The sequence below is a fragment of the Candida oxycetoniae genome (assembly GCF_023343755.2).
Source record: "Candida oxycetoniae strain CBS 10844 chromosome Unknown scaffold20, whole genome shotgun sequence".
NCBI classification, from domain to species: domain Eukaryota; kingdom Fungi; phylum Ascomycota; class Pichiomycetes; order Serinales; family Debaryomycetaceae; genus Lodderomyces; species Lodderomyces oxycetoniae.
The window spans coordinates 82,878-95,430 of NW_026055449.1; the positions used below are offsets into that span (position 1 = coordinate 82,878).

The 12,553-nt window shown below is 36.6% G+C and overlaps 6 protein-coding genes across 6 annotated transcripts; 4 read left to right on the forward strand and 2 right to left on the reverse strand. All coding sequences in view use genetic code 12, as the record gives it.

Annotated features, from left to right (window-relative positions):
- Positions 1-388: 388 nt before the first annotated feature.
- Positions 389-1,417, forward strand: KGF56_003046 (putative GTPase; the record flags this gene model as incomplete). The annotated part of the gene is made up of 1 exon (XM_049324339.1): positions 389-1,417. The coding sequence occupies one exon, from the start codon at positions 389-391 to the stop codon at positions 1,415-1,417; it is 1,029 nt and encodes a 342-aa protein (XP_049179891.1).
- Positions 1,418-1,620: 203 nt separating this feature from the next.
- Positions 1,621-3,828, forward strand: KGF56_003047 (uncharacterized protein; the record flags this gene model as incomplete). The annotated part of the gene is made up of 1 exon (XM_049324340.1): positions 1,621-3,828. The coding sequence occupies one exon, from the start codon at positions 1,621-1,623 to the stop codon at positions 3,826-3,828; it is 2,208 nt and encodes a 735-aa protein (XP_049179892.1).
- Positions 3,829-5,437: 1,609 nt separating this feature from the next.
- Positions 5,438-7,012, forward strand: ACH1 (acetyl-CoA hydrolase; the record flags this gene model as incomplete). The annotated part of the gene is made up of 1 exon (XM_049324341.1): positions 5,438-7,012. The coding sequence occupies one exon, from the start codon at positions 5,438-5,440 to the stop codon at positions 7,010-7,012; it is 1,575 nt and encodes a 524-aa protein (XP_049179893.1).
- Positions 7,013-7,615: 603 nt separating this feature from the next.
- On the forward strand, positions 7,616-8,989 carry KGF56_003049 (uncharacterized protein; the record flags this gene model as incomplete). Its single annotated transcript, XM_049324342.1, has 1 exon — positions 7,616-8,989. The coding sequence occupies one exon, from the start codon at positions 7,616-7,618 to the stop codon at positions 8,987-8,989; it is 1,374 nt and encodes a 457-aa protein (XP_049179894.1).
- Positions 8,990-9,058: 69 nt separating this feature from the next.
- Positions 9,059-10,018, reverse strand: KGF56_003050 (RNA-binding ATPase activator; the record flags this gene model as incomplete). The annotated part of the gene is made up of 1 exon (XM_049324343.1): positions 9,059-10,018. The coding sequence occupies one exon, from the start codon at positions 10,016-10,018 to the stop codon at positions 9,059-9,061; it is 960 nt and encodes a 319-aa protein (XP_049179895.1).
- A 457-nt stretch (positions 10,019-10,475) lies between these two features.
- HSP12 (Hsp12p) lies at positions 10,476-10,826 on the reverse strand (the record flags this gene model as incomplete). The annotated part of the gene is made up of 1 exon (XM_049324344.1): positions 10,476-10,826. One exon carries the CDS (start codon positions 10,824-10,826, stop codon positions 10,476-10,478), a length of 351 nt encoding a protein of 116 aa, XP_049179896.1.
- Between the last annotated feature and the right edge of the window lie 1,727 nt (positions 10,827-12,553).

Below are 12,553 nucleotides of genomic sequence, written 5' to 3' on the forward strand. Positions count from 1 at the left end.
TACTCTATAGACTACTCCTTTACTCTATCTCCCATCGCTCGATAGTGAGTGTGAGCCGCATACTCTACGGCTCATGTCCCAAAAAAGAAAAAAAAAGAAGGCATCGGAAAAAGAGTGAAAAATTATATGCAAAATACAAAGATTGAATAAAGTTGTATATTGGGTTTTTCCGAAAATATTGAGATTTAATTACTAGGACAGGCAGAGAGAGAGAGAGAGAGAGAAAGAGAGAGAGAGAGAGAGAGAGAGAAAGAGAGAGAGAGAGAGAGAGAGAGAGAGAGAGAGAGAGAGAGAGAGAGAGAGAGAGAGAGAGATAATGTATGGTCAAATTGTTGTTGGTCCGCCCGGTTCAGGGAAGTCGACTTTATGCTATGGAATGTTTCAATTCATGTCTGCTATTGGGAGGAAACTGTGTGTAATAAACTTGGATCCGGCAAATGACCGTGTACCGTACCCATGTGAGTTGAATATACGAGACTTTATTAGCTTGGAGAAAATAATGAATGAGTATGGTTTGGGGCCTAATGGCGGGTTAATGTATGCCATGGAGCTGTTGATTGCCAATGGCATGGAAATGTTTCTTTTAAAGATTAAACAGCTAGTTGAAGAGGAAAAGAACTATTTACTATTCGATTGTCCCGGACAGATTGAGCTTTTTACACACCACAATGCTCTTTTCAAGATATTCAAGACCCTTACCAGAGAACTAAAGTTGAGGCTCTGTGTAGTATCCTTGGTGGACTCGGTATACTTGACTAGTCCTTCACAATATATTTCCATTTTGCTACTAAGTTTAAGATCTATGCTACAGCTTGATCTTCCGCATGTAAATGTTATTAGTAAAATAGACATGTTGAAAAGCTATGGAAAGTTGCCGTTCCGGTTAGAATACTACACCGAGGTTCAAGATTTGCATTATTTAACTCCACATTTGATAAAGGAATCAAATTCGATACTTGGTAAGAATTATGTCAAGTTGACCGAGATGATTGGCGAGTTGGTTGAAGAGTATCATCTAGTGTCATTTGAAGTATTGTCCGTTGAGAATAAGAAAAGTATGATTAATTTGCTAAGTGTCATAGACAAGGCTAATGGTTACAGCTTTGGTAGTGAAATTGGTGGTGACACTATATGGAACGAGGCCGTGAGACAGGGCGGGTTAAACGTGGGCGGATACCAGGATGTGGATATCCATGAGAGATGGATCGATGAGAAAGAAAAGTACGATGAAGAAGAACGAAAAATGGATCGTAAAACGAGGCAACTAGCTCCCGAAAATGAACAAGAGGAGGATATAGAGAATTACGAGGATTATAACGATTATCACAATCATCCAATAAATGAAGATGAAGAATGGGAAATGGCTTTGAAAGACTGGGAAGAGAAACATGGAGGTCAAGGCGCTATGAACCGGTGAAGGAAAAAAAGGAAACGAAAAAAAAAAAAAAAAAAAAAAAAAAAAATTAGCTCTGCGCAGAGCGATGAGCTAAAAATCTAAAGACTTAAAGACTTGTATAGCGAGACCCTAGAGTTGGAAGAAATGCAAAAATCTAGTAGGGCGACCCTTTAGCTACAAATTAGTTGATATCCCATCATCAAAATAACCAACGTATATAGACGATGCTGTCGAATCCTGTACAGGGAAGTGAAAAAACGGAGTTAAGTGAATTGTTAAAGCAATTGGACACAACAATAACAAATTTAATAAACAAAAGGCACCATTTAAATGAACAACTTATCCATCATGACACTGGGAAGCGTTTAATAAAAAGTCTCAATGAATCGAATAATGGTGGTGTGGCTCTGGGTAAACCTGCTAATGAGAAAATCTCCAGGCTTGAACGCTTGATAAAAGAGTTTGATGTTAAAATTGAACAGGCAAAGTCTACAAAAGTGAATCTTGTCAAGCTCGGTGAATTGCAGCAGTTGCAAAGTGGGAAGCCACAAGAGAGTGTGAATGAAGAAGGACTACCCTTTATGGATATCCAAGAAGAGGTTGATGAAGAGGGGAACATTATAAGTACAAAAATCAATGATGTGCCGTTCGAGGTGGCGGGTAAGACGGGGACAGTAAAGAAACTACAAAACCAAACAAAGAACAAGCAACTTGAAAACGAAAAGTTTGAAGATGAAGTGAAGCAATTACTTCAGGACATGGAGTTGGTTTCAACACTGCATAATCATCGTGTTACTAATGTAGACCAAGATGACCTATTAAGCAAAATTGACAACTTACATATTAATCCCCAGGATAAGTTTGACTTGAAAAGACTTTGTATTGATGCATTCAATACTTACAACGAAGATGAGGATGAGGGTGAGGGTGAGAATGAGGATAAGGATAAGGATGAAGATGATGTTGATGAAGACGCTGCTTTGGGAGAAAAAAAGTCAAGTAAGAAGAGCAAAGACAGCTTTAGCCTTCTGCTGCTACCAATTAATAGTATAGACAAAAGCGACTTGCTAGAGCTTGAAATACTAGCTGATGATTTTGATGATCAAGACGTGTGCCCCCAATTCAATGAAGATGAAGAATTAAATTATGATTACGAAGATGAAGATGAAGATGAAGAGGAGGACAATGATGATGACGCCCTGGCCGATGATATAATATACGGAAACACTCGGGACAACTCGTGGTTTGGCGGTGAACAACAAGGGCAGGCAAATAGTTTATTGTGGGGGCAGATAAATAAACTCAGACTTGAAAAGGTTGAAAAATATCATAAGCATGTGTCAACAGATACCGAAGAAGAGGGGGTCACTCGAGTTGAACCCAAAAAGAAACAAAAATCTGTTAGATTTGCAGAGCATTTAAGTATAAAGAGGGTAGAGAATATTAGTGAAAGTCTAAAGAACCCACCGTCTACACATCGAAAGCAATCATTGTTTAAGCAAAGAAAATCAGGATCTGCAAAAGTAAGCACTGAAAGCATGGATGAGAATAACAACAATACCAACTTTGAGCGAGGTAAACAAGAAAGGGCTATTGAAGACACTATTGTGGAGAGAGACGACGAATCACTAGCAGGTATGCAGAAGAAGTTGAATCAAACAGGAGCAGCTTCAATTAACAAAGAGCAATCTTTTGCAAATTCGCAACAAACTATTATAAAGAAGTCAGTGTCTAAATTCAAAGCTATGAGAAACAAGACCCAAGATCCAAAGGAAAATGTAGACCAGCGGAACTCACTGTTGGAAGTTGAAGCTCGAGATGACGAGAAGGACGAGAAGGACGAGAAGGACGACGAGAGTGATAATAATCAAGAAGTAAGAGATACGAGGCTAGATTATCATAACCTTAGTAAAGATTTGGATACGATGGCCAAAGCGTATGTTTTAGGAATGTATGATGACGATATTAGAACTGAAGGACCAGTTGTTGAAAAAATAGAGGATTTTGAGACGTTGAATAAGGTAGTGGTGGAGTCTCAAAGCACAGCTAAGAATCAACCTGACACAATTGATGATTTAAATGAAATTGGAATGGATTACAATGATGCAGACAATATAGATATTGATGAAGAAGAAGACAATGGGCCTATAATGAGTGATTATATCATAGAAAATGACTTTGACGAAGGAGAACAAGAAGAAGAAGAAGAAGATGATGATGATGATGATAACGAATCAAAGGACTTTTATGAAGATGAAATGCATAACCAAGAAATAAAAGAAAATTACTACAGATTAAGACAGAAAATGATAATGAACCAGAATGGATATAAGAAACAAGCTGTTGAAAGTATGGAATTTATACCTATCGATGAAGAAGGTAACAATGTGAAAGTAAGTAGATTTAAAGCAGGTCGGTTGAGGCTTGAGTAAATAGTATTGTACGTAAGGACATGAGTCCCCACAAAGTAACTTACATATCCACGGAATTTAAAACAGGAAAAGAAAAGAAAAATAAAAAAAAAAAAAAAAAAGTAGAGATTGTAATGAGAAGAAATAGTAAATTTTTCTCTCCAAAAGATTTAGAATAAGGTATATTCGGATTAACTGAATCTCAGCAACAGCCTTGTCATATTTTGGTTTTGCACTCAGTAAACTCGACTCTAAGGAACCCCGACGGTAGTTACTTTCTTGAGGCAAATTTTGTTGAGTTTTCTCAAATAACCTGAGAATAAGTTTTTTGACTAAATTTGGTACAAAAAATTCGGAGTTTTTTTTTTTTTTTTTTTTTTTTTCTTGTAATAAAGTATAAAGACACGATTCTAGCCAACAGACAATAGTCGACAACCAATTGGACTCAGTCGAAACTAAGATTACTACGTCATATTAAAATAGTCCGGTATATTGTCAAAAAGGAAATATTGTAGGTTTCGGAGAATAAAAACCTCTCAGATTCAGCGCAAAAGAAACAATAAACACAAGTTTGAGAAACAAGTTTCCCCAGGAAATTATTAAAAGTTTTTGTTATTGTTCCCGGCCAACTCCGCGAATTGTGGGGGAGAAATCGCAGTCGAATATTATGGAGAGACTTTGTAGTTAGACATTATGGGGAGACTTTGCAGTTAGACAGACATTATGGGGAGGGAGCCTTTAATTACAAATTTTTCTTTGTACAACACACGGGTTTGATTGGAAAAGATCTTACATCTCTCTCTCTTATTGTATCATACGATTTGATGAATAAAAAAAAAAAAAAAACAAAAAGCAAAAAGCAAATAATGTCATACACCGTTAGTGACCAAACGTCAAAATGCTAGACTCAAGTTCAATAAAGCTGGGTAAAATAGCTAGAAGAGAGATTGTTGAACTTACTTGATAAGCTTGTTTACTAAATCTAGTAAATCTAGTATCTAATATTGATCAATTAGGAGGGGAAAATATCACCAATTAACCAAACTCTACCCATTTCCATTCGAGTAATTTGCACAACAAAAAAAAATTTCACCCAATATGTATTACATAATTTATTATATAATTACCAGTGGATAAAGTAATAATATTTTATTTTTTATTTTGTAACTTGCATTGAAGCTTATGTATCGTATAGCATTGAAAAAGAGAGAGATGTATAGATTGACGCATGATTCGTATACTTCTTTTATGTATAGGGGAATATACTTAGTTGGCTTAATTGGGACACAAGAAATGATCTTTGGGTCATAGCTAACCTATAAAATAATAGCTCCGACTTATCCATTATGGTACGATATATATATATATATATATAGATGTAAATATCTGTTTAGTAAGTTAACTCATCTTGAGTGATTTTCTTTTGAATTAAAACAAAAAATCAATTGATTATTTTGCAAATACTTGTATTACCATATATTCCCTAAATCTTCATATATATCTATCTATTTGTCTATCTATAATCTACACTTACACATAGATATATAACCCCCGCCTCCACTTTTCTTGACCTTTGACCCTAATAATTAGTCAATATTTTTCCATTTAAACAAAAGTCCATATCAAGAAAATGTCTGCAATATTAAAGCAAAGAGTAAGGTATCCTCAATATTTGAAGAAACTAAGAACAGCTGAACAATGTATTGATTTATTCAAAAATGGTCAGTATCTCGGATGGTCAGGTTTCACTGGAGTTGGTGCTCCAAAAGTGATACCTACAGCGTTAGCCAATCACGTTGAGAAAAATAATTTACAAGGTAAGCTTGCATTCCATTTGTTTGTAGGTGCAAGTGCTGGTCCTGAAGAAAACAGGTGGGCTGAACAAAATATGATTTTGACAAGAGCTCCTCATCAAGTTGGAAAACCCATTGCCGCAGCAATAAATGATGGTAGAATACAATTTTTCGATAAACACTTGTCAATGTTTCCTCAAGATTTGACTTATGGCTATTATACAAAGAATAAGCCAAATGGTCCCAATTTGGACTATACTATAATTGAAGCAACTGCAATCAAGGAAGATGGTTCCATTGTCCCCGGACCCGCAGTTGGTGCATCTCCAGAAATGCTCTCTGTATCCGATAAAATCATTATTGAAGTTAACACTAAAACTCCATCTTTTGAAGGTATACACGATATTGACATGCCAGTAAACCCACCTTTTAGAAAGCCATATCCGCATACTTCAGCCGATTACAAGATTGGCCAAAATTCCATCATAATTGACCCAGAAAAAGTGGTGGCAATTGTGGAAAGTACTGATGGCGACAAAGTTCCACCTAATACTGTTAGTGACAAACAATCACAAGCCATTGCCAATCATTTGGTTGAGTTTTTGGAACACGAGGTCAAGCAAGGAAGATTACCTGAAAACTTACACCCATTACAATCAGGTATTGGAAATATTGCTAATGCTGTGGTTGAGGGATTAGCTTCTTCAAAATTCAAAAATTTAACCGTTTGGACCGAAGTCTTGCAAGATTCATTTTTGGACTTCTTTGAAAGTGGGTCATTGGACTTTGCTACCGCAACATCAATTAGATTAACCGAAAATGGATTCAAGAAATTTTACGAGAATTGGGATACTTATTCAAAGAAATTGTGTCTTAGATCTCAAGTTGTTTCAAATTCTCCCGAGATTATTAGAAGATTGGGAGTCATTGCCATGAATACTCCAGTGGAAGTGGATATTTATGGCCACGCCAACTCAACCAACGTTATGGGTTCAAGAATGTTAAATGGTTTAGGAGGCTCCGCCGATTTCTTGAGAAACGCAAAGTTGTCCATTATGCACACACCTTCAGCAAGACCATCAAAGACAGATCCAACTGGAGTTTCATGTATCGTTCCTATGGCTCCACACATTGATCAAACAGAACATGATTTAGATGTCGTGGTCACAGAACAAGGTTTGGCCGATTTGAGAGGTTTATCACCAAGAGAGAGAGCTAAAGTTATCATTAATAAATGTTCTCACCCAGATTATAGGGCACAATTACAAGATTACTTGGATAGAGCTACTTTCTACTGTACAAAAAAGAAGACTTTGCATGAGCCACAAATATTGAGAGATGTTTTCAAAATGCACTTGAATTTCCAAGAAAATGGTACTATGAAGTTAGACTCGTGGGATAAAAAGTTTTGAGAGATATGTATAACTTGTCACCCTTTACCCCCACTCCCATATACCCATATGCTATATATAGACACAAGTTTGCCTTTGCTAAGCACTAGCTAATTGCAACTCTCTTTCACCCCCACCATTTCCTCTGCATTTTCTTTATAGAATGTAATGATAATTATATATATAAGAAAAAAAAGAAATAGAGAAAAAAAAAAAAAACACGAATAAGAAAGTTTACGTAAGAAATGGTGCACTCATTATAACTAGTACACTCCCCCATTCTCCCCTCCTCTAGATTCTATCGAGTATGGTTTTTCGAAACATGGAATTGGAAGGACCCCTAATCTTTACCAACTTGCGGGAAAATCTTAACTCCTGTATTCATACTAAATATATATATATATATCAAATCATAATTGAAAAAAGAACATATAAAGTGCGCAAACTCCTTCCTATTTTGGATCCTTATTTCAAAAAGTTTTGTTCAATTGGTAGATTAGTTTGAGCCGCAACGTTTTCTGAAAACAAAACAAAAAAAATAAATAAGCTAGAACTTACCCTGCTTACCTTCCACCATCAAATCTTCTACCCTCCTCCCCACTAGAACAACTTCCAAAATCTCGGATGAATTCTCACAATTACGGACTAGAGGAAGAAGAGTTTGATGATACAATAACGGAAACACCCGCCAAGGCCATAACCCCTAAACGCAAGTTAGGAGGAAGCGAACCAATAAACTATACAAAATTTCGAACGACTAGTGATAATCTAACTGAAAAATCACCAATCTTACAGAAAGTAGACCAGGAAATTAAACAAGCTGAACTGATTCTTATCAATGAGCGATCTCACTACGGACGTAGAGACTTTGGGGAAAGATCACCTCCAAATTTGAAGTTTGATAGAAGCATATTGCCAACAGAAGGATCACCGGTTTCTTCCAGACGCCAGTCACTGACACTATCACAGCGTCCATCCACTCCTATTCAAGCTAGTGAGATAAAAAACAACAAAAACGGCACATCATCAGATTTAATAGAAACGCCGCTCCTTGTGAAACTCAAGTCTGTTCGAAATACACCTTCACAGGAACCTCTCATAAAAGAAAAGCTGGTTCAAAGTGAAACCACAAACACAAATGTCCAATCTTTAAGGAAGAGATTCACACGGAAGTCACCAGAAAAGTTTCCCGAAATCTCGAAGCCGCCTAAAAGAAACATTTTCCAGGTTAATGAGGACGGAAACCAGTCAGGAGTAAAACTGAGCAACGATTTGAAAAAGTCTTTAATGGATAGAGTAAACAACACGTTGGAGTCATTATACCGTAAGGAAGAACAGGATAGCCCAGTGAAAGAGGACTCAATGTCACAGGATATGGGAGGATTAGAGGACCTAGATGAATTTGATCTTCTAGCTAGACCATCAGTTAAGGAGCCAGACATGATACGACATAAGCGCTCAAGGAAAGATAAGTCGGAGGAGGTAGATATAACGCTCCCAACGATTGAAAAGTCAGCTAGCGTGCAGAACAAACGCTTAAAAACAGAAGAGTCGTCTCTAAGTCACAACTCATTGGGAAGCTCTACACCAATTGGAAGAGGAGGAAGAGAAGGAGAAGGAAGAGAAGGAGAAGGAAGAGAAGGAGAAGGAAGAGAAGGAGAAGGAGAAGGAAGAGAAGGAAGAGAAGGAGAAGGAGAAGGAAGAGAAGGAGAAGGAGGAGGAAGAGAAGGAAGAGAATACAAGAAGATTAAACTGCCTGATATGAACATTTCAAGTATGGCTACTTGGTGGTCTTCATCACAATGGCTGAAACTTGAAAAAGTTGTGCGGCTGCAATCAATCAAAAGAGAAGAGGCAATAAATAGCTCTCTTTTGATGAAGGAACTAGGGTGCTCAAGTAAAAAAGAGTTGCAGAACCGATACGATTTTTTATCCCAATACAACAATGACGCTAACACTAGATTTTACTACAACAAACTAAAAGAACGGGATTACTAGGAAAAGCTTTGAATGTCAAAAGTTTTTTTTTTTTTTTTGGTAAAGCTGGAGATACTTTAATCACTTTTCTTAAAACACTTTTGATAGCACAGAGCTAAGCTTTTCATCGGGCACTGATTTCTGCTTCAACTCACTTGCCGCATCACTACGCGAGCTATTCACCTTTCGTTGCTTAAAGTTTCTTCTTAACTTATCGTCCTCAGCAGAACTGGATTTGTTCCCTCGTTTCTTTTGGATATTTGTTATCATTTTTGCTTTTTCAACATTGTTCACAAATGCCTTGTTGAATCTGTTTTGATGTGATAGCTCCAATGCTAACTTAGCTTGTCTTACTTCGTTCTCACTTGCTATTTGTTGGGTAAGATCTAGCCATTTGAAGCCCTTCAAGTACTTGATATTTATGACATCATCATAATAGTACGAAGTCTTCTTACCCCCTAGTTTGTTACCGTTTAAAGTCGCTGCACACAATTTAGCATCTTTCTTGTTTACGAATTCGATCCATCCTTCTGTAAATTTTTTCTTTTTATTTCCTCCATACTTGACTCTTTTGTGATAAGCACTAGCTTCCTCAGGCTTTAAAAATAATCGATCGACCAGTCCAAACCTAGATAAAATGGATCGCAATTTTTGAGGTTTCATATATGGCGGCACTTTGGATAGATAACAAACACCTGTTTTTCTTATACGCTTTTGTTCTTTTGCAAGCTCCTCTGGTGTGAATTTCTTCAATTTCTTACCGGCTTTACCACTCCCCTTATCTTCTAGCTCTGTTTTCATTTCGGGTTGCTTCTCTGCCTCATCTACTTCTTTGATTTCGCTTTGGTACTGTATTGGATCCTTTTCATCGCTTTCATTATCTGACAATTCATTAGCCAGGTCTTGTTCCTCATCGCGACTAAATCTGTCGGGGGCACTAGTTTTAGATCTTAGATCAAACACTTTACTTTCCATTACCTCATCGTCGTCTGAGATAAAGTCTTCTTCTAAATCATACATCTTAGTAGGGTTCGTTCGTGGACTCGACATGGGCAGAACGGAGAGAGGGAAGGCGGGTGGTTATTTTCTTGGTGACTTCAATGAAGAGAAAGTAAATATGGTTATCGTACCTAAAAATTAATTGTTCTGCACCAGAAAAAAAAAAAAAATAGCCAGTTCACGAGCTACCAATTGCGCGGTTAAAATCTCGATTCTATTTCTTTCTTTTCTTTTGACATATTCGGAGTAATACGAGGGTCCAATTCCAATGAAACTGAAATTGAACAACAATCAAGAGTGACGCCTACTGAATTATCCAACAAAATACAAAGAAAGCTTGATCTAAAATGTAAAAAAGTAGCAATAATCATTAAAACTATACATTTCTAAAAAAGAAAAAAAGAAAAGATGTATTTTCTCTAGCTAAAAACTCTTTACTGCTCTATACAAATATAAAAACCCCTGGGGGAAAGGAGGGGGAGGGGAAAGGCAAGTCGAAAAGACAGGCCTATTTTTTAGCACCTTCAGCACCTTTTTGAGCACCTTCGGTGGCACCACCAACAGTTTGAGAAACGTATTCAGCAGCCTCAGAGAGTTTTTCCTTAGCAGCTTCAACATACTCTTGAGCAGTTTCAGCTAAAGTTTGACCCTCACCTTGAGCATCCTTCTTTCCCTCGCTGAATTTATCAGCAACAGTTTGTGAAAATGATTTTTGGCTATCGGGAACAGCTTTGTTAGCAGCATTATCGAGAGCGTCGGTAACAGATTCTTTTCCCTTCTCCAAGGTTGACTTTTCGCTATCTGGAGTTAATGATTCACTGACTTTGTCAGAGATATCTTTTCTACCTAAATCAGACATTGTATTATTAATTTTTTTTTTCTTCTTGATAAAATTGATGAAAAATACCAATTGATTTCAAGAAAAAGAAAAGTCATCCATAAGATTTTCGAGGAAGATGAAAACAGTTTCCTTTTATAGTTTGCCAATCAATTGGAAGCAAAAAAAAAGCACATGTATAGCAATTAATGCTGGTACTGTTATGGAAACACCTTTGCAATCCATAAATTTTAAGGAGTTTCTACTTAAAGTTGCTATTACTTTTGCAATTATAATTAGGCGGTAATTAAATAAGCCAAGGTACATAAGAGCAAGATTGGCATGGAAAAGGGATAAAATATAGAGAGATCTCGAACAACCTTGCAAAAGAAAAGTACGTACTCCTAACAAGAAACGATTGCGGACCAACTAGTTGGTGAACCTAGTTTAAGAGACCTATTGTCATGCATGGGTTATAGTTGTGGTTGTTGTGGTAGTGATGATGTTTTTATTAGTTTCGAGTTTATTAAATAAAATGAGGTTTTTTTTCCACAACCACTATTTTTTTATATGCAGAACAACAAAAAACAGACAATTACCCCCAAACACTATACTAACATACAATGTATACAAATTTCGTAGGACTCCCAAGGACGGAAATGGGGGAAAGGAAATTCCCCCCACCCCCCCCATACTTTCCTTTGAGTGACCATTGAGTATCTCAAAAGTATCACACCTAAGCACGAGACTCAGCCACATACAAGTTTACGCCGTCTTTGCACACTTTTTCGGATTGACTCGGCAATCCATTTCACAACATTTATGCATTATATGATGGATAAATCTAGAAAAGGCGGCGCAAATAATAAATAAATCAAGAGAAAAGCGGCGCAAATGATGGAGGTAGGACTGTGAAACCTAACGGAGACTTGACTCAACTCTTCTAAAGCCTTACCAATGGGGAATAAAGTGATACTTTTTGTTCATAAACCTCTGAGTAACCAATTTCTATATAAACACGACAGATATGACCTGTTGATTTTACATACACAGAAAGTCAGCCCATCAATATTAAATATGTTCCAAAACATACCCAAAACAAAAAAGGGTACTGCCAACCTCTAAAACCAATTCAAGCAAATCAAAGTCACTTATTCGGCAAAGAAACGTTTCATGAGCAATTCACTATGGCTTATAAAACAAAATGAACAGCACCCAGTAATATTTCTTAACAAAGAAAATAACAACTCTCTGTCTCAAGTTCATCTATATTACAATGAGTCACTCAACTATAAACCAAATTTTTTACAATTCGGTAAATTCTCTCAAATTTAAAACTAACTTCTCTCCACAATAAACTTTTCAATACATGACTTTGAAACAAATTATGTTCTTCTCTTTACCTCAATACCTGATCTGTAATCAATGCAAATACCCCATCTTTGATATCACATTAGTTGAAATCAAGCAAATTCTCCCTGATGAAAGCAGGTATCGAAAAATCTGATGCGCATTTAATCAATGCAATGAATAACACCCTTAACAATTCTAACATTGAATCAACATCACTTCTTTCCTTACTAAATGTAAATATTTAGCTGGTGACCGCAACAGCAATAATTTCTAGCTGGATAATAAAATATTTCCACGTCGTAAACTAAAAAAAAGATCTGGAAAGTCCCACCGCATTATTGCCGATTACACTCCACGCAGAATAATGACTAAAAACAACGTCTCATATTATTTAATATGTATTACAACATATTTCC